General features: G+C 39.1%; 1 protein-coding gene and 1 long non-coding RNA gene across 8 annotated transcripts in view; one reads left to right on the top strand and one right to left on the bottom strand.

Annotated features, from left to right (window-relative positions):
* Nucleotides 1-23572, top strand: part of KIAA0825 (KIAA0825 ortholog) — a 431089-nt gene that overhangs the window by 114075 nt on the left and 293442 nt on the right. For all 6 annotated transcript variants that reach the window (XM_053293916.1, XM_053293918.1, XM_053293915.1 and 3 more), the window contains 5 exons: nt 7838-8005; nt 14664-14758; nt 18336-18563; nt 20340-20605; nt 22941-23091. In XM_053293916.1, the coding sequence (XP_053149891.1) occupies nt 7838-8005; nt 14664-14758; nt 18336-18563; nt 20340-20605; nt 22941-23091 (908 nt within the window). The remainder of the gene's footprint in view (nt 1-7837; nt 8006-14663; nt 14759-18335; nt 18564-20339; nt 20606-22940; nt 23092-23572) is intronic.
* LOC128344220 (uncharacterized) overlaps nt 18447-23572 on the bottom strand; it is a 37022-nt gene continuing 31896 nt past the window's right edge. For both annotated transcript variants that reach the window (XR_008315731.1, XR_008315730.1), the window contains 2 exons: nt 21404-21485; nt 18447-18586 (listed from right to left, as the gene is read on the bottom strand). This is a non-coding gene — a long non-coding RNA (uncharacterized LOC128344220). The remainder of the gene's footprint in view (nt 18587-21403; nt 21486-23572) is intronic.

Genomic DNA, 23572 nt, shown 5'->3' with positions numbered 1-23572 from the left:
CACTGGCTCTTAAATCATTAGGTAAAACTAGATTTTATGCTGATCTGTTTCAATTATTATGATGGCTTTTAATGTGTTGTTGAATATTGTATATTTATCCTATATACAACCTCTGTAAGCAACAATTATATTTTTTTAAGTAAGGATGTAAATCTATAAAATAGGAACATAAGAAACTGCCATATGCTGAGTCAGAACTTTGGTCCAGCTAACTCAGTATTGTCTACACAGACTGGCAGTGGCTTCTCTAAGGTTGCAGGCAGGAGTCTCTCTCAGCCCTATCTTGGAGATGCAAGGGAGAGAGCTTGAAACCTTCTGCTCTTCCCAGAGTCCTAGACAATGGGCGTTTAAATAGGTCCTTTGGGGATGGCCTCTTAATTTTTTCCCCCAAGTAAGGTGACACCACTTTACCTCAAAACTGGAGACCGATAACCCTCACAAATATTGATTACAGAATCTTTGCCAAACTCCTAAATAATAGATTGGCGAAAGTGGCCCCTAGATTGGTCCACAGCTTGCAGACAAGCGCTATCTCGGGAAGAAAGATGACAGACTCATTGTGTCTGCTCAGAGAACTTTTTTACTCTATACAGAATGAAAGTTGGAAAGGTCACCTCCTCTTATTGGATCAAGTTAAGGCCTTTGACAAAGTGAACCACAATTATCTGTGGACATTGCTGAAAGCTAAGGGTATACCACCCCTATTCGTGACTTGGATACAGCTGCTCTATACGAATGCAAAGGTGACACCACAGATTAATGGATGGCGGGGCGACCCGATCATTTTGCATTCGGGTGTCCGCCAAGGATGCCCACTGAGCCCATTACTTTATGTTTTTGCCCTGGATCCGATCCTGATCAGGATCCAGAGAGAACCCCATCTGCAAGGACTCTCGGTCTCTATCCCCCCGCCGTGCGAGATCTTCCCGGGAGGGAGGAGGAGGTAGAGTGATGGGATAGCCGAACCACCTGTCCACTCAGAACCGCATTCTGACTTTAGGGTAAAATTTGTAGCTCATGCCAATGATGTTACATTACTGTTATCGAATGAAAATGAAATCTCTGTAATACTAGACCTCTTCTGGGAATATGGCAAGATCTTGGGTTCAGAATTAAATGCTGACAAAAGTGTATTTGTTAAAATGGACCTCGGATGCCAGCAACTCTCGTGCCTACCCATCTCTGAATGTAAAAGCGAAGGGGCCCCAGAGTCCAAACGGAAGTGGGTAGATACAGTAAACATTTTGGGGATTGAATATGGGATTAAGGAAAAAGTCTGGGGGGGAAATTGGACAGATTGGGAAGAAAAAGTAATGCTTAAAATCACCATGTGGAAAAAATGGAGCCTCGCCATGTAACAGAAAGCGGTTTACATCTGGACTTACCTGATACCCCCGGTGCATAACCTGGTGGTAGTCTATCCTCCCCCGCTCAATCTCCTTCGGAGAGTTGAAAGCCAGATCTTCCGTCTAGTATGGCACATAGCGTCCTTCCTTTTGGCCCGTGCAGTAACATTTAAGGAGGTTGAGCGGCGAGGGCTAGCCTTACCTGCCCTGCAACCCTATTTTGTAACTGAATTCATGTCCTACAATTTTGGAAACTGGATTTTCGTGAATGTCCATAATATGTCCAACCTCCTGCAAAAAACCTGGGTCTCGCTTTCCGCTCTGCATTGGCGCCAGTCAGCATGGGGCATAGCATGGTGGGGGAAAGGATCTTTCAATGGTAATATCACACAAGTATTAAAAAGAGAACACCTGGACTACTTGAGAGATTTGTTATTCACACTTTTAAAATGGAAGGTTGAACTGGATCTATTTAAAGGATCCTCCTCAGTTAAGCAGCTAAGGAAAACAATTTATGGAGAGATTCTAGAAGAGGGTTTCTTAAAACCTGATTTAGAACGTAAATGCTACAAACACCGCACTTCACAGTACTTGTTGCAACCCGATCACCCTATCGCTCTCTTTAAGGAGAAAAAAGTCCCTTTCCGTTTATGGGAAACAAGGTGGCGCTTATACCATCAAGTACTACCACTTAATACGGCTAAGCCATGGCTCCCAGAGGACCAGCAAGAGTGCCCTAAAATCACCTGCAAACAGAAAGCTAGTGAGCTAGGCAAAACATTCAGGGAAACCCACTTACATTTCTTAAAAGAGTGTGTGGTAGCCAAAAGAGTGTGGCAGAGAGTAAGCAAGCTGTTAGAGTGGCCTGATTTGGAAAAACAGACTTGGGAAGAACTAACCTCGGGTTTGAGCGATAGAACCTCTTTTCGAGGTCCCAGAAAGAAACCTTCAAGGAAACGGGACGGAACGGGTGCCCTCATACTAGGGAATTGGAATGTTCCCCTCCTCGTAATCAGGTTAGTAAACCTGTATGTCATTTATGCAATGCTCCTGCATAGGAATAGGGAGGGAAGACGCAACCAAGAGGTTCACGCAGATGAGACAGTAAATCTCTTCTGGAAAAGTTTGTATGGTTATGTGCAAAAAGACAAGAGTATCTCTTCTAAACAGCAATGGGACAAATTGTGGAAATGGACGTCAGATATAACCCCCCCCCCATTACCTGATGTGCCTTGAAATCCCCCACCCCCAAGTTACAGTACTACTTGCATATACTTCATAACCTTGTGGGTTTCCAAATCATTGTGTGTAAATCTTTGTAGATATATCATGTACAAACAACCACTTTGTATATAATTGTGCTTTGGCAACGTACTGTATGCTTTGGTAGTTTGTTGGTTCAATAAAAAAATCTTGTCCTATTTAAAAAAAAAAATCTTGTCCTATCTTGGAGATGCCAGGGAGGGAACTTGCAACCTTCTGCTCTTCCCAGCATGGCTCCATAGATAATAAAGTGTGTAACTCTATAAAATAAAATGTTTATGGCTTTGAAGTCAATGGTGACAATGCTGTTACATAGAGATAAGAAAAGTAACCTCATCATTTATTACAGTGATTGTTGCTGGTGTCTATCTTGTGTTTCTTTTTAGAATGTGAGCCCTTTGGAGACAGGGAGCCATCTTATTTATTTATTTTTTCTCTGTGTAATCTGCCCTTAGCCATTTTTGGAAGGACAGTATAGAAATTGAATTAATAATAATAATAATAATAATAATAATAATAATAATAATAATACAGTCGATAACTAGCCATACCAGAACATCAGTACTAGGGATGTGCAAAGAAATTTGACTGAATCGATTCAAATTCAAATCAGATTCTAATTGAAACTGCTTTCACAGAATAGGATTCATTTGAATTGATTCAAATTCACCTAAGCTTGAATTAATTTGCTCAATTTCAATGTAAATTCGATTTGAATTTGTGTGAATTCAGATCAATTCAGTCAATTTTTTGCACATCCCCAATCAATATGTCAAATCTTACAAGACAAATGACATCACTGGTTGCTACTCTCTTATGTCTTTCTTAATACATTGCTTGCTAATTCATTCCTAGGCTCAATTTGAAGTGCTGGTCTTGACCTTTAAGGCCCTGAATACCAGGATTTGTTAAGGACCATCCCTTTTCTTTGTTTAGTCATTCATTCAGTTTCTATACCACCCTTCCAAAAAGGCTCAGGGTGGTTACATTAAAACAAAACAATTAAAATCAATTAGCAGTTAAAAACAGAGGTTGTTAAAACACCATAAAACAGTTACAGTTAAAACATTCAAAACAGTTTTAAAACCCTGAAATACCAGGTTACAGCATTAAAAACATTTACAATAATTTAAAAATCCTGGAAGGCCAGTCCAAACAGATAGGTTTTAAGGGCTCTCCTGAAGGCCAATAAAGAATTCAGATTACGGATTTCTGCAGGGAATGCATTCCACAGCCCATTCCACAGCCCAGGAGCAGCTACAGAGAAGGCCCATCTCTGAGTCGCCACCAGATGCTTTGGTGGCAGTTGGAGAAGGACTGCCTCAGATTACCTTAACGTGCGGTGAGGATCATGCAGAAGAAGGTGCTCTATTAGGTAACTTGGACCTAAGCCATTCAGGGCTTTAAAGGTAATAAGCAGCACTTTGTATTTTGCCCGGAAACATATTGGCAGCCAGTGCAACTGCTTCAAAAGAAGCATAATATGGTCATAATATGAACCTGCCCATGCACTCAGATCAACAAAATTCCTTTTATCTTCGCAGAAATTCTCCAAAAGTCTTGTCAGAGTCTAATACTGAACAATCCCATTGGAAGTAAGGTGATGGGAGAGTAGGGCAGGGTATTCTTGTTTCAGTTGTATAGTCGTAAGTTGTGGAATACCCTTGCTTGAGAGTTCTGCCTAGGCTAGCCTCTTAGATATGAACATGAACAGTATTCTTATACTGAATTAGACCATTGGTCCATCTAAGTCAGTATTGTCTACACTCACTGGCAACTGTTATCCAGGGTTTCAGACAAGAGTAATTGAACCTGGGTCCTTATACATGCAAAACATGTGCTCTGCCACAGGACTGCAACCCTTCTCTCTTTTTGTGACTTGCTTATAAGCAAATAGCAAGATTGTGGTCTTTTTGAAAAGCCCCTTGAGCTTGTAAATTAAATTTGTACAGTGATACTTTTGTGTTACTATTTTTGTGCTTTAACTATATATTCTGTAGTTGATATTATTGTTGATATTATTGAGTGCATGGTATTTCTCTAGCCCAAAAGGTGGTGTAAACATTTTAAATAAAATTAGTGTCTACTGTTAAAAGAAAGAAAATGGTAAAGAGAGTTCAAAATAATTGCAATATAAGTTATAACTTCTCTTGTATTTTTGTATTGTTGTATTTGTATTTTTTTCTTTTTTTAACTTGAGAAGAAACAAGAACAATGCAAAAATATAGCAGCAAAAATAACATGGATATTGTATGATAACTTGAATGTGCATGTTAGTGGTATTTAAAATATGTATGATCAGTGTTCACTAGGATAAAAAAGGGGGAAATGATTGCATGTAGGAATTAGCATTTGCCATAACCAAAGCAATTAATAAGGTATAATGATGTTTTCAGTACTGAGAGCATATCTATGCTAAGCTTTAGGCAGCTAGGCACACAGAGTGCTAGAAGTACAAGTCCCAGCAGAAGCAAGAGCAGTGTCAAGAGGGAAGATAGGGATAGATCCCATATAAGACAAAATGTAGGAAGCATATTCATGGTTGTGCAAGGTGATTGAGCGGGTGGTGGCCTCTCAGCTCCAGGCAGTTTTGGATTATGCAGATTATCTAGATCCATTTCAAACTGGCTTTCATGTGGGCTTTGGGTTTGATGGATGATCTCCAACTGGCTGTTGACAGAGGGAGTGTGACTCTGCTGATGCTTTTGGAACTCTCTGTGACTTTTGATATCATCGATCATGGTATCCTTCTGGACTGCCTGAAGGAGGTGGGATTGCGTGGCACTGTTTTACAGTGGTCCCGCTCCTACCTCTCTGGCAGATTCCAGATGGTGTTGCTTGGAGACTGTTGTTCTGCAAAGTGAGAACTGAAGTATAGAGTTCCACAAAGCTCCATCCTGTCTCCAATGCTTTTTAACATCTACATGAAACCACTGGGAGAGATTATCAGGAGTTTGGTGCTGGGTGTTATCAGTATGCTGATGACATCCAGATCTACTTCTCCATGCTGTCCTCATCAGGAAATGGCATATATTCACTAAATGCCTGCCTGGCGGCAGTAATGGGCTGGTTGAGGAATAACAAACTGAAGCTGAATCCAAATAAGACAGAGGTACTGACTGTGGAGAGTTGGGACCCAAGAGATGGTTTAGATCTGCCTGTTCTGGATGGGGTTACACTCCCCCTGAAAGATCATGTACATAGCTTGGGAATGCTCCCGGACCCAAAGCTCTCTCTAGTTTCTGAGGTTGAGGAAAAGACCAGGAGCGCTTTTTATCAGCTTCAGCTGATATGTCAGCTACATCCATTTCTAGAGGTGAATGATCTTAAAACAGTGGTACATATGCTGGTAACCTCCAGGCTTGACTACTGTAATGCACTCTATGTGGGGCTGCCTTTGTATGTAGTCCAGAAACAACAATTGGTGCAAAATGCGGCAGCCAGATTGGTCTCTGGGACAACACGAAGGGACCACATAACACTGGTTTTAAAAGAACTGCACTGGCTGCCAATATGTTTCTGGGTGAAATACAAAGTGCTGGTTATTACCTATAAAGCCCTTAACAGATTGGGTCCAAGCTATTTAAGTGAGCGCCTCTTTTGTCATAAACCCTTCCGCCTGTTACAATCTTCTGGAAGGGTCTAGTTACGGTTGCCACTGGCTTGCTTTTTGCCCACCCAGGACTGGGCTTTCTCTGTGGCTGCTCCAGGGCTTTGGAATATGCTCCCCGCTGAACTAAGATCATCTCCTTCTCTGTTTTCAGGAAGATTCTCAAGACTCTCCTTTTTTGCAGGCTTTTAATTAGAATTAATTTTAATAATTTTAAAAACTTGTTTTAATAACTATTTTATTCTATTTTTGTTGTGTCATGTATTTTAATCTGTGACTTTTAAATATTTTAAATTTTGTACATTGATTTACATATCAGGCAGTATAAAATATGATAAGTAAATAATATGAATGTAGGACAGGAGAAATCAGTCGAGAGGCAAGATGCAAGTGAAGGCAGAGATACAGGAAAATAACAGCTGGAAAGGAGGATAAATAGAAAGACAGGAAGACCAGGAAAGAAGTAGGCAGGCAGAGAGACTGGAGGATAAACTGGCAAGCTAGCATACTGCAGCCTGGAGAGAATAATGCTGCCCTTTTCTTTCTACTTTGCAGATATGGGTGGCTCACCACAGGGAACACCAGTGTGCAGAACTGAAAGTTCTTGGTTGAAATCCTGATTAAACTGGTCAGGGAATCAAGTAGTAATGCCTTTTTAAAAAAAGAAACACATTGAGCTAAATTTCAGATAGCAGCAGGAAATTTGCTTAATATAGCAGGCTTTCTATAATCGCTCATTTATCTTTCCTTTTTCTGTTTTCAGTTATATATGTAGCAAGAAATGTGATTAGTCAGAATGAAAAATGGTATAATAATTATTTTATTATTCCTGAAATGTATAATTTTGGCTTTCCGTATTCATGGAGACTCAAAGAGACTAACTAAATATTAATGCACAACTTGGAAAAGCTTCCCGCTGCCCTAAACAAAACATCCTCTAAATGCGCTCTCTCCTTGTTTGAGGGGAGATTGCGATTATTGTGTGTCTCCACCAAAAAACCCAAACCAAAAAAACTGTTGCTCCTCGCCCACAAAGATTTCACCAATCAGATGGAGAGGATGCTACCCCTCTGCCCCAAGATCTCTCCCACCCCACTCCAGAACTTAATAGGCAGGGGTAGATTTTGTCCATATAACTAGAGGTGCTCCTTGTGGATCCTGACAGTACAGGGCTTTAAAAAGGAATGACCATCACATTTTATTTTGCCCCAAAGCAAAGTGGTAGCCAATGTAACTGGCAAAACACAGGTTGTATATGCTCACAGTGACCTGTCTTGTAAGGTGTTAGGCCACCATATTTTGAGTTTTTGAATCATTTTCAAAAGCAACCACGCATGAATTGCATTGCAGCTACTAATCCTCAAGGTTTACACAGGCATGGATTACAGTTGCCTGTTTCTCCAGAGAGGATCACAGCAGGCACATCAGATGTTGCTGATAAAAGGCACTGCTTGCCACAGCCACAACATGAACAACTAGGAGAGTCTCCTGGCTGTGGACTTGATTAATCATGAAAATATGCAACTCCTTCACTAAAGTGTACATTTAGTACACTTCAATACATATCATTAATATTACATATTTTGTCCAAAGCTAACTTCTTCCACCTCTTTTGCAGCTGCTCAGGAATATCCCAGAAAAGGAAGAAGCTTCTGTTTAACACTGCACCAACTCAGATGTCTTTCCCAGCTTGTACAGCTTTTTTTGTTGATGGAAGAAAAGGTTGAAGAATTGTCTTCAGAACTGCTGTTAATACCATGTTTTTCTGAGAACAAAAGTGTTCAAGGTAGTGTATATTTTTCCTCATCTTATTTTTCCTTCAAAAGAATTATATTGTAGAAGTTCAGCAGATTAAAACATTGGAATGGGGAAATAACATGTCAGTGAATTCGTGCTTAGCCTCATAACATCAATTTATTTCTGGTGTATTCCACAGTCTTCTAAAATAATTCCCTCCCCCAGCCACATTTTCCCTCATAATGAATGCAGTTAGCATTAGTTTGAACCAACGTATAGGATGATAAATGATTTTTTAAAATGACCAAAATATAACTAGATGGTCACCCAGAGTGAGGTGATCTGAGTGGAAAATACATTTTAGAAAGCAGCAACATATATTGGGGTGGGGAGAGGGCACAACATCCTGAGAACAGTTAGGTAGAAAAGAAAGACCTACTGTTTCCTGCTGAGAGATCTGGAGGCAACACAGAAGTGCAGTGGTAGGGTACCTTGTATGACACCACCACATTTTCATTCAAGGAACTGCACAGTTCATAAAAGATAGCAAAACAACTGGGGCTATTCTTCCAATGGGTTGGGTTTTCTCAGCAATAAATTGGAGCCCTGCACTGTTTTCCTTTTGTGGAGAGGCCTTTGTCAATCCCACACTGAAGTCATGCCAGGTAGTTAGGAAAAAACAAAAAAAACATGGGCAGGAAGTTTTGTTGTTCTTTTTGTTCAGCATAGCATATGGAGCCTTTAGTCTTGATGTACAGAACAGTTATAAAGCTCCATCAAAAAACAAGGTAGTTATTTGTGAAGTGCCTCATATTTTATTTTATTTTTGCCAAAGGAGGTATTTGAGTTTTATCTAAACCAGGAGGTTTATTGGCCATCATTTTTTCCCTAGACCTAGCAATGACAAAGAGCAATGGCTGCATAAATTGGATGTAAGAAGAACACTTAGGGTTTATCTCAGAAAAATCAAAGATTTCAGTTCTTCTGACAGATTGTTTGTACTCTTAGGGGGTCTTAAGAGGGGTCAAATGGCTTCTAAGAGTTCCTTAGCTAGATGGTTAAGGAACTGTATTAGGGAGGCGTATGTAGTTAAGGGTAAAGTGGCTCCCAGGGTTTGTAAAGCTCATTACACTAGGACTATAGCTGCTGCTTGGGCGGAGAGGTCGAAGGCTTCCACATTGGAAATTTGCAAGGTGGCCACCTGGGCTTCTCTTCATACGTTTTCATAGCATTATCACTTGGATGTAGTCTCTTCTGCAGATTCTGCTTTTGGTAGGAGGTTGCTTGTGAACCAAAAAAAAGAACTGCGAAGAAAAGAGAGACGCATAGTTCACACTACTTCTAGCTGCCATCGAGACAAGTTCCTTTGCAGTTTGTACAATGGAAACCTATGAAGGCCAATTTAGGTGACTGAAAATAGAAGCTACAACTCAAGGAAGTACTGCCCATCTATGTTCTCTGATTGTAATCCCATGGCAGACAATACTACCAGGGGACACAGTGGAAAAAGTGAACTCGCTTAGAAAATATATGTAGCAGGCATGCTGTGATCTTGAGGTTTTTAATAATTCAGGTTGTGAACTCTGAAATTTAGTAGATTTTATGTCTATTGCTATTTATATAACTTAATTTAGAAGATCAATAATTTCAGAAGTATGTAATATAATTTCAGTATGCTGAGTTATCATCTTTGTTTTAATTCTGTATCTTCATTCTTTATCTTGCTCCATTTCAGCGAGAAAGACATATAAATACTTCTCATGGGAGGCTATGTGCATATAAAGTATCAGATATCAAACGGGGGCGGGGGGACTTGAGTAACATTCACAACAAAACTAATCTGAAAAATGTCTTCAGTTTTGTACAAACGAACACTATTGACTTAGAAAAAACATGGATTGAAGTTTGAGACATGATACATTCCTACCCAAATGCCAATTTCATTTGAATAACAAAAGCGAAGATCCACCATGAATGCAGAAGCACCAGAGCAAATTTGTTATATTTGTCATTGTCAGCAATGATTTTGAACTTTATCTAGAAATGAGGATTATGCTCCAATTTGCCATCTCCTTTTTTCCCAAAACTAAAAGAAAATTGATGAAAAGTATAGGACTGGTAGATTGGTTTTGTCTGGTGGAACTGAGAAGAATTAACCTTTTATTTGCTTGTCCACTCCTGCTGATCTCTCTTTGATTTACACTACAATTAAATTAGTTGAATGTTCAGACATACCTAGTACATTCGTTATCACAGGAGATGTGATCCTTTGAAGGAATCTGGAACATTCAGCAGCAGCCATGGATAAAGCAGAACATCCTTATTTAGAATGAAGAATGGTTGGCCAAATTATATTCTCCTTCTGTCCTTCTGGTGTGCTTTCTCTTTCCTCTGGCGTTTCAGAAATCTCTTGTTGAGATTTTCAAAAATCAAAAACATCTAACACACTTTTCATCTTCCTCTCACCTCCCCCCCCCCATTTCAACGAGAAAGTGAACTTTAGACAGATCTGATAATGAGTGCCAAGAAAAGCTTTTTCCAGTGGAGCTCTTTGAAACCACTCTGGGCAAACTTGTCAAGGCCTTAGGTTTTCAAGCTTTGCCTCAGGGGACTAGAAAGATTTGCAAAGGTCTTTCCTTCACAGATTAAGCAGAATTCTATTACTTCATATAAATCTCTAGAAAGCACTATAAAAGAACAATGTGATCAGATTTACAAAGTCATTGCCCTAATGGATAGCTTTTGAAGCCAGATAGCTTGTGTGTGTATGTGTGTAGCCCCTAAAAACAGCAGTAGCAGCTTGTCTAATAAAGATTATTTTCAAGAACAGTTATGATAGGGAGATAGAATTTACACCCAGAGAGTAGCAGAGTCAGACATACTTTATTCTCATTATCTAGCTAGAGCTTTCTTATATAATAAATATGTAAGAATATAACACATATACATCTTTACCGAATCATAAAACCAAGATTTTCCTCTGAGCAAACTATTTGTGAATCGCCCTCTCTCCTTTTCCTAAAATCATGTTTGTGTTCTGTATATTCTCTAGGAATGTGGCTGAGAGAAGCGGTAGTCGACAGGTGTTTTTTTTTAGCTAGCAGTGCCCTTTGCTCATTTGATTTAATTACATTTTCAATAGATTTACTACTAGAATATCCTAAGGTATCAAAGTCAATTTAAAACTGTTTGTGAGTGTATTTTCTAAGTACCACAGTGTTTCATGTCTTTTATTTCTGTATGTTTTTCATATAGTGTACCTCTTCTTAATCTGGATCTGTGGGTTTAGCGTGTACTATAAAATAAAATACTAATTTATTCCACAAGGAAAGGTGAAAGTCGCGGGCTAGAGAAGTGAGGAACTCTATGAGGCTGCTGCTCTGGACTGATAGTTTATTTGCCGTGTATTTGGGATTTAAGCCTTTACGTTAAGGTGTTTTTTTTGGTAAATGTTTATGTGGTTCTCAGCAAATAAGACTAAAAATATACATCACAACATGATTTAAAGTGACACAAACCTAGCCATCCTGTTACATATCTACTGCAAACAATGCAACACAATGTCCAGGTGAAGAAAAATAGCCTAAGTCTCTAAAAGACAAGGCAACCAAGAAGAAACTGTAGCAGATTAGCTTTCATTTTTATATATGCTATTGAATGAAGATCTTGCATTTTAAGCAGGACTTGAGAGCAAAAACATTTTCAGATTTAAGATTTAAATTTGGATACTTAATGATTATTATCGTTTAGAAACTAAGCAATACTGGATTGTAATCCTGCAAGCAGCTGTGCATGTGAACATCATTTTTAATAGGATATACACAAATAAGTGAGATAGAATTTCAATTTAAACTTTCTTTCACAACATTTTCTTAAATCCTAATTAGTACTACATGTGTCTGCACAGTGTTATCACTATGGCCTGTATTATTTTCTGTTGCATATTTGAAAATTCTACCCACCACCCTTTACTGTGTAAGTTGTGGTTATGGGTCCATGTGGAAACCCAAAATTGATAAAGATAGCAACTCAAAACTTAGTTAATCCCTGCTAACCTAGCAAAGAGGCATCTTTTAACATGGTGATTCTCTTTATTTATCAGGGAGAGAGTAACTGGCCCTGTTACTCATTACTTCCAGTGACTGTTGCTGGTTTCTATCTTATGTTTCTTTTTAGATTGTGAGCCCTTTGGGGACAGGGGTCCATCTTATTTATTTGTTATTTCTCTGTGTAGACTGCTCTGAGCCATTTTTGGAAGGGTGATATAAAAATCAAATAAATAAATAAATAAAATCCTGACTAAATAACTCGATAGATGTTCTGTTGAGATTAAGTAGTTCTTTGGAGTAATTCCTTTGTAGTACTACTGAGTATCTTGGTCTGAATGTCAGCCAGTGTGTTCACAGAAACAGAGAAATATGTTAGAACAGCTAACATTTCTGTGGATTATAAATTCATAATGGTTGTTCTAATGCTTCAGACCATGAGATTTGTTTTCAGAAGTTCAAATCCAGCAATAGAACCAGTCTTTCTGTGAGAGACTTGAAGCTAAGATCCTACATCTAAATACATTTACAAAAGAAAGTTTAATTAAAACTGAGAAGACTTATTTCCATCTAAATATTTATTTATTTATTTTTACATTTCTATCCCATTCTTCCTCCAAGGAGCCCAGAGCGGTGTACTACATACTTAAGTTTCTCCTCACAACAACCCTGTGAAGTAGGTTAGGCTGAGAGAGAAGTGACTGGCCCAGAGTCACCCAGCTAGTATCATGGCTGAATGGGGATTTGAACTCGGGTCTCCCCGGTCCTAGTCCAGCACTCTAACCACTACACCATGCTGGCTCCCTGAATACGAATATGGATATTTATATACCACTTTTCAACAACAGTTCCCAAAGTGGTTTGCATAAATATAAACAAATAAATAAAGATGGATCCCTGTCCCCAAAGTGTTCACAGTCTAAAAAAGAAACATAAGTCAGACACCAGCAACAGCCACTGGAGGGATGCAGAATGCTAGTCTTTGGAATAAAGTGCCAAATGGCTGGACAGTAGATAAAGACTTGCTCAAATGCAGTCCCCTGTCTAGAAAACATACAAAAATTCTTTGTGTGTTAGTAATACATGCGGAGGGAGAAACATTTGAACTCCTTTCCTCTATGAACCAGCTAAAGTTCATGTTGTGAACGCACACCAGCATGTCTTTGTTGGGAGGACACAGTTTGATGAACCCACAGGGGACAGGAGTTCAAATCTTATTTCCCACCTTACAACTGCAAGGTAAGGACTTTGTGGTGGCATCCACAGGTAGGTAAGAACATTTGAACTACCCCTTAATATCCTTATTCCTGATTAAGGATGAGTGAACCAGTGCAAATGTGCAAACTGGCCCAGTTAAGCCAGTCCAAGTTAGAACCAGCCTGATTCCACAAAGCGGGGTGCCAGTCCAAGTTCACACCGGACCGGCCCCAGTTCTAAAATAACCTGTTCAGGGGATATACTTGTAAAGGGGAATCCAGCAAGGATTCCCATTTTACAAGTAAAGGGTCACTCCCTTTACTTGTAAAATATCTACCACACCAATAATGTGGGTGCCACGAGGAGCTTTAACATTTGGCCACAAGGTTCCTGCTCAGGTGCAGAACCCATTACTTATGGGAGTCAATGGATCACTACTAGATCATCAGTTACAGCTAAGCAACCTGTTTTTCTGGTCACTATATCTTAAGCAGGACATTGCAGAACTGGAAAAGGTGCAGAAGAGGGCTACCAAAATGATCAGAGGTCTGACAACAAAGGGCTTAGACAAATTTATGGAGGACAGGTCTATCAATGACTAATAGTCATTGCTAATCCCTGCTAAGTTAGCAAAGAGGCACCTTTTTAACATGGTGATTCTCTTTATTTAGCAGGGGGGAGAGTAACTGGCCCTATCCGCCCCCAGCACAGTACCTCCAGTGACTGTTGCTGGTGTCTATCCTATGTTTCTTTTTAGATTGTGAGCCCTTTGGGGACAGGGATCCATCTTATTTATTTATTATTTCTCTGTGTAAACCGCCCTGAGCCATCTTTTGGAAGGGCGGTATAGAAATCGAACAAACAAACAAACAAACAAGATAATAGTCTAGTGGCTATAGGCCACCTGTAGCCTCAGAGGCAAGATGTATGAAATAGGATGCTTGACTAGATAGGCCTTGGGCCTGATCCAGAAGAGCTGTTCTTATGTACACTCAATTGGACAGCCCATATTTTTCATTTGGGCAGCCAAGGTTTATTATTGTTGTTATTTTAAAATATGATCTGCCATTGTTGCATGGTGTTTGGCCATCCATCTTGCTAGGACTACAGCTGATGTCCCACACAGGCAGGTGTGGCAGGTTCAATGTAAAGGAAATTTCCTTTTAATTAGCTTCTCATAAATTGCTTCTTTTTATAAGAATCTTAATGGACAATTGATCTAAGAATTAATGATGAAAGAAAATTATATAGTATATATACTGATGTAAAGTACAACAATCAAATGTGGTTCTTGCAAAGAGAACTTTGTTTGTAACCTTAATTTTATTTCATCACTGACATTCTACTACATCTTGCTTGCTGAATATTTTTATATAATGTATTGATATATTAGAAGGTATTGCAGGTTAGCAACTTTTCCACAGAATTAATCTTAACTTTGATCCCATTTGTCATACTGTGCAGGAGTTCTGAAGAAAGCTGGTGGGGAACCTTTAATAGGGGAAAGTAGAGCAAATGTAACCAGTGTGCTTCCTGAACAGTTACTTCAGGTAAAAGAGGTGAGTTTTTTTTTTTTTAAAGTCTCACTCTGAAAGACTTTTTTGTCTATGCCACCTATATAGATAAGGGCCTATTAACATATTCATTACAAACGCTCAATTCTCTAACACTAATAATTTCAGCACTATTATTAACTTAATTCTGCAAAGACTGAAGTTGGGATGAAAAGTCATGTAATTTGTGTGTGATTATAAAAGAGTATGTTAAACCATTTGGTAATGCCTACTATCAATTGAACAAATAACATAAAACCCAGGCAGAAATGGCAATGTATACATTTGTTTAATGTTCTTGAAGTTTCCATGGGCATTTTCAAAAATATATTGAAAAGTTCAGTTCTGTTTGTACATAAACTTGCTACCTAAAATTGTCAATGCACTGTTTATCATCCTACATATAAAAGCTGTTTCTAGCTATTTCTTCTGGTCAAACATCACCAGGAAAAAGAATGTACTTTGTGCAGCATTTCTACAAAGATATGTCATTATCAGCAGTGAAGCTGCCTCAGCCATGTGAGGCAAATAGAGGGAAGTGCCTCTTACCGCACTATCTTTGAGCTGTGAAAGCTCTATACATTCATCTTACTTGATTCAACTGCCTAATACAAACCCTTAGCAAGTTTATATCTGATCCTGTGGCATAGTGGCCACTGTGGTGGTGAAGAAGAAGAAGAAGAAGAAGAAGAAGAAGAAGAAGAAGAAGAAGAAGAAGAAGAAGAAGGTGGTGCAAAACTCCTTTGAGAGTACAAAAGTAGATGTGCATAAGAACAGCCCAGCATCCTGTTTCACACAGTGGCTCATCAGATGCCTCTGAGAAGCCAACTGGCAAGAGGTGAGGGTTTCACTTCGTCCGCCGTGAAAACAGAGGCAAAGAACTCATTCAGCTTCTCTGCAATCTCCTTGTCGTCCTTAAAAATTCCTTTCACACCCTCAACATCTTAGGGTTCAACCACCTCCCTGGCAGGTTTTCTGGTTCTGGTATATTTAAAGAAGTTTTTACATCGGAACATAGGAAGCTGCCATATACCAAGTCAGACCATTGGTCCATCTAGCTCAATGTTGTCTGCACTGATTGGCAGCGGCTTCTCCAAGGTTGCGGGCAGGAATTTCTCTTAGTCCTATCTTGGAGATGTTGGGGAGGGAATGCAGAACCTTCTGCTCTTCCCAGAGCAGCTCCATCTCCTGAGGGTTATATCTTACAGTGCTCACACGTAGCCTCCCATCCATAGGCAACCAGGGTGGACCCTGCTTAGCAAAGGGGACAAAGTCATGCTTGCTCCCACAAGACCAGCTCTCCTCCCTATTTAACTTCAATGGGACTCCTTTGAGTAGTTTCCCTCATCGTGTCAGTTCTAATTTGAGACATTTTGGCATTTCCCTTGACATTTCTAGCTATATGCTCCTCAATCTCTTTTTGCATCCCTTAATGTCTCCTTGCAATTTTTTACTGCCAGAGTTTATGTTCCTTTCTGTTCTCTTCATTTGGGTAGGACTTTTTCAGAAGGAAGTCTTCTTCCCTTTTATAGTTTCCTTGACTCTACTTGTTAGCCATGTTGGTGTCCTCCTGAACTTGACGATACCTTTCCTCCTAAGTATACATTCCAACTAAGCTTCTATTATTGTGGTTTTAAATGGTTCCATGTTTTCTGGAGTGAATTGACCCTTCTGACTTTCCCTTTTGGTTTTACCAGTCCCCTCATTTTTGAGAAGTTTCCTCTTCTGAAATCCAATGCATTTATGTCGAACTTCCTTGGCAATGCCCCACTCGCATATAAGCTGAATTGGATCACACTATGATCACGGTTCCCCAATGTTCTGCAACTCTGACATCTCACACCAGATCCTGGGCACCACTCGGGATTAAGTCCAAGGTTTCCTTCACTCTGGTTGGTTCTGCGACCAGCTATTCTAAGGGACAGTCATTTAGCATGTCTAGAAATTTGGCCCCTTTGTCAATATCCGCACATGAATTTGCCCAATCTGTGTGAAGGCAATTGAAGACACCCATTATTACAGCTCAGTCGCTCTTTGATGCCTTTCTGATTTGCTTTTCCAACTCCAGCTCACTCTCAGCATTTTGATCTGGAAGGCAATAGCACGTCCCTTGTAACAATTTCCTTTCATTCTTCGTATGGTCACCCATAATGTTTCCATGGAGGACTCTGATCCTCCTAGGTTTTCTAGCTTGTTGGATTCTATCCCTTCTTTAATATACAGTGCTATTCCACACCCAATCCACCCCTACTCTCCTTTCTGTAGAGTTTGTATCCTGGAATAACCGTGTCCCACTGGTTCTCACTGTTCCACTAGGTTTCCTTTATGTTCGAAGGCTTCTGGCTATGGTATATAAATACCTATACACCGAGTCCCTTACCTGGTACTGCTGTGGGCTATCTTCCTTACTATCATTTGACCTTTTTGACCAGCTGCCATGTGTTTCCATCGGCTCTATTCCTGGCTCCACTGTCCCTTTCTGGTTTATCTGAAAGGTTTGCACCCTCGCACCTTAGGGGATTTTGCTTGCCAAACCAGATATCACCCAGTTCCTGTTGGCAATCCCCCAGGTGTCATTTTTAAAAGCTGCTCTGTGATCGTTTTGATTTTAAGTGCCAGCAGTTTGGTTCCATCTTGGTTTAAGTGCAGCCTATCCCTTTTGTTCAGGCTTTGCTTGCCCCGAAATTTATCCCACTACCTAACAAATCTAAACCCCTCCTCCCAGCACCACATCTCATCCACGCATTGAGACCCATCAACTCCACCTGTCTCGCTGGCCCTGCATGTGTAACTTCAGAAAATGCTACCCTGGGGTTTCTGGACTTCAATATGCAATCTAGCAGCCTAAATTTAGTTTCTGGGACCTCCCAACTACATTTCCCAACATTGTTGCTGCCGATGTGCACCACGACAGCTGGCTCCTTCCCAGCACTGCCTAACAGTCTATCTATACGCTACATGATGTCTGCAACCTTCGCACCAGGCAGGCAAGTCAATGTGCAGTCTACACACAGGTCACAAGCCCATCTCCCTGTGCCCCTAATGACTGAATCACTCAATACTAGGCGGCCCCCCACACCTGGAAGAGTACCCTCTGTGGGAGAGGATATAGGTGCATCACCCAAGGAAGGGGTTCTTTGGATCCCAGCCTATGTATTTAGTCAACTAGTACTTGTTGGTTGACTAAATTATCATTTTAATCTATATTCTGCTTCATCCAGTTTGTTTGAAACCATTTATATTAAACATAAAACAAAAACAAAACAAAAAGAATACAATAAAAACTAACAATACGATTAGAACCAAAAATTCCAATAACATCTACAATAGCCATAAAACAAGGTCTTAAGATAAACAGAACCACAGTAACATACAATTAAAATGCTTATTGAAATAGGCAGGTCTATCATGGTTCATTGCTTTCCAACTGACAGAATCCTGAGTAGGGCCTGACTCCCTAATTCAGAGTTCATATGGCATGGAGTGAGTAACAAGTTTAAGAACTTAAACATATATAGAATAAAATAATGTATTAAGCATTAAAGTATTAAAACAGTCACTGTTGTATATTTCTATATTTCAGTCTACCATACTAGAGTTTGGCTGGAGAAATGCATTTAAAGACCTTTCGTCTTCCGTGGCACACTGCATAACAATTGCAGTTGAAGATTTTTCTACTAAAATTCTTCAGCATGAGCAGAATGAGCAGTCTTCAACTATCTGCTATGTGATGAATCTGGTAAATGTTCAGCATATGAAGGAGTCCTGGGGAGTAGTCCATCATGAAGAACAACCAAAACAAATTTCAAAGGCATGTATCAAAAGATCTGAAATCTGAGAGTTATAGAATGTCAGATGTATTTGCCCTCCAAGCCTTGAAGTATCTGAAGTATCAGTAATACTACAAACGTTAAATAAATAGAAGCAATAAGAATGTAAAGGGAGCTGTGATAACTTATTGAATAATGTTTTCTATATGTCATCTAATTCTAAAGAAAAGCCAACTTTTAAAATGTATCAGTAAATCCCCCCCCCAAAGGTAAAATAAACAGCCCTAATGTATCTCCTAGAAGAGAAGACCTATGACATTTAGAGGTGGAGGAGAGACCTTCCCCTTCTCAGACATTGGAAAGCTACATTACTGGTTCATTAGGAAAAGTCTTATGAACTTCTGCTAATATCAACAGTGTGCCATTTGAAAAAACACATGGGGGATTTCTCAAATCTGAGGCTACAGTGGAAAAGAAATGGCATGGGGCAGGCTCCTAAGCTAGAAATGTGGATTGGGAGCTGGGTAATGGAGGCTGTGAATGGAAAAATCTGTGTTAATAATTTACCCAGAATAAAGGCCAGTTTGTTCAGCAGAATCATTTGCCCTATGTGTGTGTTTATATCACATGTATGAATGTTGCCTCATTTAAAAACAAAACACCACCCTTCCTGGACATACAAAAGTAAACTGCCCTAAGCCATTTTTGGAGGGGCGGTATATCAATCAATCAATCAATCAAATAAATAAATAAATAGATGAGGAGAATTGTGTCATCCTGCTTAATAAACGGGCAGGGATTTTCCCCCATAGGGAAGCATTCAAACATGGAGTTTGCAGCCTGCAGCCTGAACTGGCACATTCCAAAACTCTACCTTGATTTGGCTGAATATATACATTGGCCCTTTACTCTTTATTCTGGAACTGTATGTTCCACAGCCACTTGATGCATTTTAACCTGCGTGACTGCTTCTTTCCTAAGCAGGGATGCTTCAACTTCTGCTGCTGCTTTCCCCCCAGTCTGTCCTGTCTCAGTGACAAAGGCACTGAGGCATCTGGCAAAGGCAGTAGCAGGAATCCAGGCAGAGGAATAGTTCTACAGGCATATCATATTACATAATGTAAACATGTAATGTTTACACTACAATTTTAAAATAAACCACCCTGAGCCATTTTTGGAAGGGCGGTATAAGAAATCAAATAAATAATAATAAATAATATCACTGGGCAGGAACAGGCTGGATGCACAAGCAGCATGTTAAGATGTTCCAGCAGTGATGTGGAGCCAGTTTAACTTAAATAGTCCTGCCATTAGATGGATGTATTGCTGAAACAATTGATAAATAGTGTTCTATATTCACTTGCAGGGTGTTAATTCTAAATGGAAAGATAGCAAGAATGTTTAAAAGGCTCCTGATGCACATGTGTTACAGACTCACCCGCTTGTACGTAATGTGCCTGGAGTGGGGAGTTAGGCTCATAAAAGAATAGCTTCCATGTAATACCATTAAGTGTCAATTTTGCTATGATTAGATGGGATTAGAAACCATTGTGTGCAGCTCTGCAGATGATCTCCATATAGGAAAAATGTGTGAAGTGGCCTCTAATCTTTGAACTCTCCCCACATTTTTTAATTATTCTGGCAAATAATATCTTCATGTATTTTCTGGGGTTTTTGCATTATATAGTGAAATGGTTATCAAACTTATAAAATAATATATATTTATCTTGTGCCACTATACTATGGGTTGTACTGAAAATAAATTAGGCAATGCAGTTAGAGTAAAAATAACTCGATGCCACATTTATTTTCCTTAGTTTTGTTCTGACATCATGGAAGAATTTGACACATTGCTTCCACTGGCTCTGGCATGCAGAGATGAGTCACTGCAGGAAATTAGAACAAATTTTGTAGAGGCGTGCTGCAAAGTAGCAACAGCTGTCCTGGCAAGATTGGAAGAGAGAAGTAAAGATGTCCCTTCCAGAGCTCCACTACAGAACCTGTATGCTATTCTCTCCACAGCAGTACATGTATATCAGCATTTTAAGATGTATCATAATTTAATGAAAGAGACCAATAGAAAGTGAGTCCCAGTCATTCTGTTGTTTTAAATACACCCATAAACTATATGTATATGAAACAATTCTACTTTCGTCATGCTCTTTAAAGAAAAATCAAACCTAATGCAATATACTGTTTATTCCTACTGCCTTTTGAGCTTTTCTCTCCCAACTCCTATCCTGGTCTGCAAGCATGGTGAGCTTTGGCCTCATATGCTCCCCCTCTTTTCTCCCTTTCATTCTCTTTTGTGCTCAAGGGGATGCAGGGTTTGGCTTGGGGCTGTGTAATCGGAGACCTTGGTGTGTGTTTGTTTTTTGCTAAGTCGCTTTTATTTTCTAATTAGGACAATCTCTGTCTTTTCTCCTTTCCTCTATCTCATCCTTTAAATAAGTTAAAGGATTGATCACCAGTAGAGGACAATGAGTTTCTAACTTTCTAATTTATATGTTTCCTGAACAAGCATGCACAGTAATTGCTTGCTATAACAATTTAAAACTACCTGTTTGCAACTAAGGAAAGTATTTATACTACTCAGGAGCATCATCCAGAATCTCAGATCATGCAGCCTACATTCCTTTTGCTCTACATCAGGGCTGCACAACCTTGGCTTGCTGGCTGTTGTTAGACTACAACTCCCGTCTTCCCCAGACACTGTGGTCAATAGGGTTGGTGGGAGATGTAGTCCAACAGGAGCTGGAGGACCAGTTGGGCAGTCCTGTAGTACCTAATTTATATTTGCTTAAGGGAACAGTTTTGAAATAAATAATTTCTATTTGGCTGCCATGTTACACATATAAATACACTAAACCAACTTACTTACTTGCATACGGTGCCCAGAACTTTGTAGTAGTTAATCCTCAGAAAAATGTTTCTCCATGTCTTGTGTTCATGATTGACAGAGTCTAAATATTCATAATTTATACAATAATAAGTTCAGTTCATTACATCTTCTGTCATATTTATAATGCTTGATATCTTTCCTCTGGTTCATTCTGTTACATAGAAAAGTAAGATTTAACTCGGTTTGTTTGGCAGAGGGTCATGGGTTCTTTTTAAGGTATAAATGTAGACTTTGAACTACATTTATATATCATTTTAAGGGACACTCAACCAAACAGACCCTTTAAAATAACAGGTTTTTAAAAAATCATATTTTTGTTTAAAAATAATTGATTTTCATATTGCTTCTATATTGGTTCAGCATTATGAAAATCCAACCCTTCTTCCCAGTCCCCTTGCATGAAATACTTGTTCATGTTCAGTCATCTCCCACCTTGATGACCGTATTCATTTTCATTCTCTGTTCATCCCTTTCCCTCTTCATTCCTCTCATTTCTATCCAGCATTCTGCTGTCAAAATAATTCACTTGTCTTGTCATTCAGCCCACTCATGTTTCCTTAAATCCCCTCACTGGCTTCCCAATGCCTTCCATGCTGAACACAAATATCCTTGTCCTTCCCTTCAGAACTCTCCATAGGCTTATCCTAACCTTTATTTTTGCTTAGTCTTTCACCATGTTGCTTCCTTTGACATTAACTTGCCCAACTGCGCCATCCTAAGCACCTGAAGGTTGCTTATTTCTTAAATGATTTGAACCATTCTCCCTTGCTTCCCCTAATGTTTGAAACTTCTTCCCAGAATGTACCAGTCTCTCTTCTTTCAAATCCCTCTTCAAAGTTCACTTTTTCTGTGATGCCCTTGGCTAAATCCCTTAATTCTCATCCCCCGCTGAAATGAAGCCTAACTAGTATACCTGCATTTGCTCACATTCATCACTTTTTATATTTGACTCACCCATCCTCTCATTCTTTCCCTCTATTCTCTCTCAGACTATTAAAATTAGGCTCCCTAATCGGTTTATTGAATAGTTCTCTGAAATGCCATGAAAATTGATGATATTGTAAATAATACCAGTAATAATTCATCATAATATATTTATATACATATCAATTTGGTATTTTTTCATATCAGAATATTATTTTTAATTAAAAACAATAATTCTTTGAATGTTGCATTGTTTAGAAGTGATCACTTAGAACTGTACGTTCCATTTCAATGACAACAAAATAGTTATCCAGCATTTATAATATGAATATATTTTCCAGTAGTAGACAGATAGTGTTGTTTTTCTAAAAAAAGAAGTACAACACATATTTGCAGAACAGCAGATGCAGATTTTCAAAGAGGCTCTATAACAAAAAGCATATTTTGAAGTGAATGTGGGTTTAAATTGGAGAATCAAGAGGAAATGAATGATTGATACTTAATAATCCAAACCATTTGTAGTACTGGGGATTGTTACCTCCTACTGCACTACCCCTAAATCTTTTCTTCTTTGATCATTCCATCTGAACAGGCCCTTATTCCTAGTGTCTCTCCAGCAATATCAGGAATTGATCAGTGTTCTACAGTTTCAAGTTACAAACTATTGCATCAGAGTTTGTGCTACAAGCATTTTACAGGATGCCGAGAGTCACTACTGGGATGACAACAAAGCTTTTTATGAGGTGTGAGGTTGACTTTACTATCCTTTGCTTTTACACAAATGTATCTTACTCATGTCTGTTGTTTGAGTAATTTAAAACATAGCTTCAGTACTTAAAGTTACATTATAAGGCTATAATTCTGAAACAGTTGCCCATGCGTATGCCCCACTGAATCAGATCACTTGTATGTGCATGCTACTGTGGGCAGGATTAAATTCTCTGAATATCTCTGATAGGTTACATGTATCTATAATATAAAGCTGCTTTGGCCTCACTCACTCATTCATTCACTCATTCATTCATTCACCCACTGACATGAAATTCCCCGACTAAACCATGAAAGACAGAAACATGTCATTTTTGCAGGTAGGTTTCCCATGAATTTTCCCATGTTTTGCAGATGATTATTATTATTATTATTATTATTATTATTATTATTATTAATACACACACACCCGCAGCACTAATTCTGCTGCACCAAAAACTTCGAGAATTGTAGCTG

This window comes from Hemicordylus capensis, chromosome 2 (assembly GCF_027244095.1).
Source record: "Hemicordylus capensis ecotype Gifberg chromosome 2, rHemCap1.1.pri, whole genome shotgun sequence".
Classification (NCBI taxonomy): domain Eukaryota; kingdom Metazoa; phylum Chordata; class Lepidosauria; order Squamata; family Cordylidae; genus Hemicordylus; species Hemicordylus capensis.
Note: the sequence above shows the minus strand (reverse complement) of the source record. Positions and strands in the feature narration are given on the sequence as shown.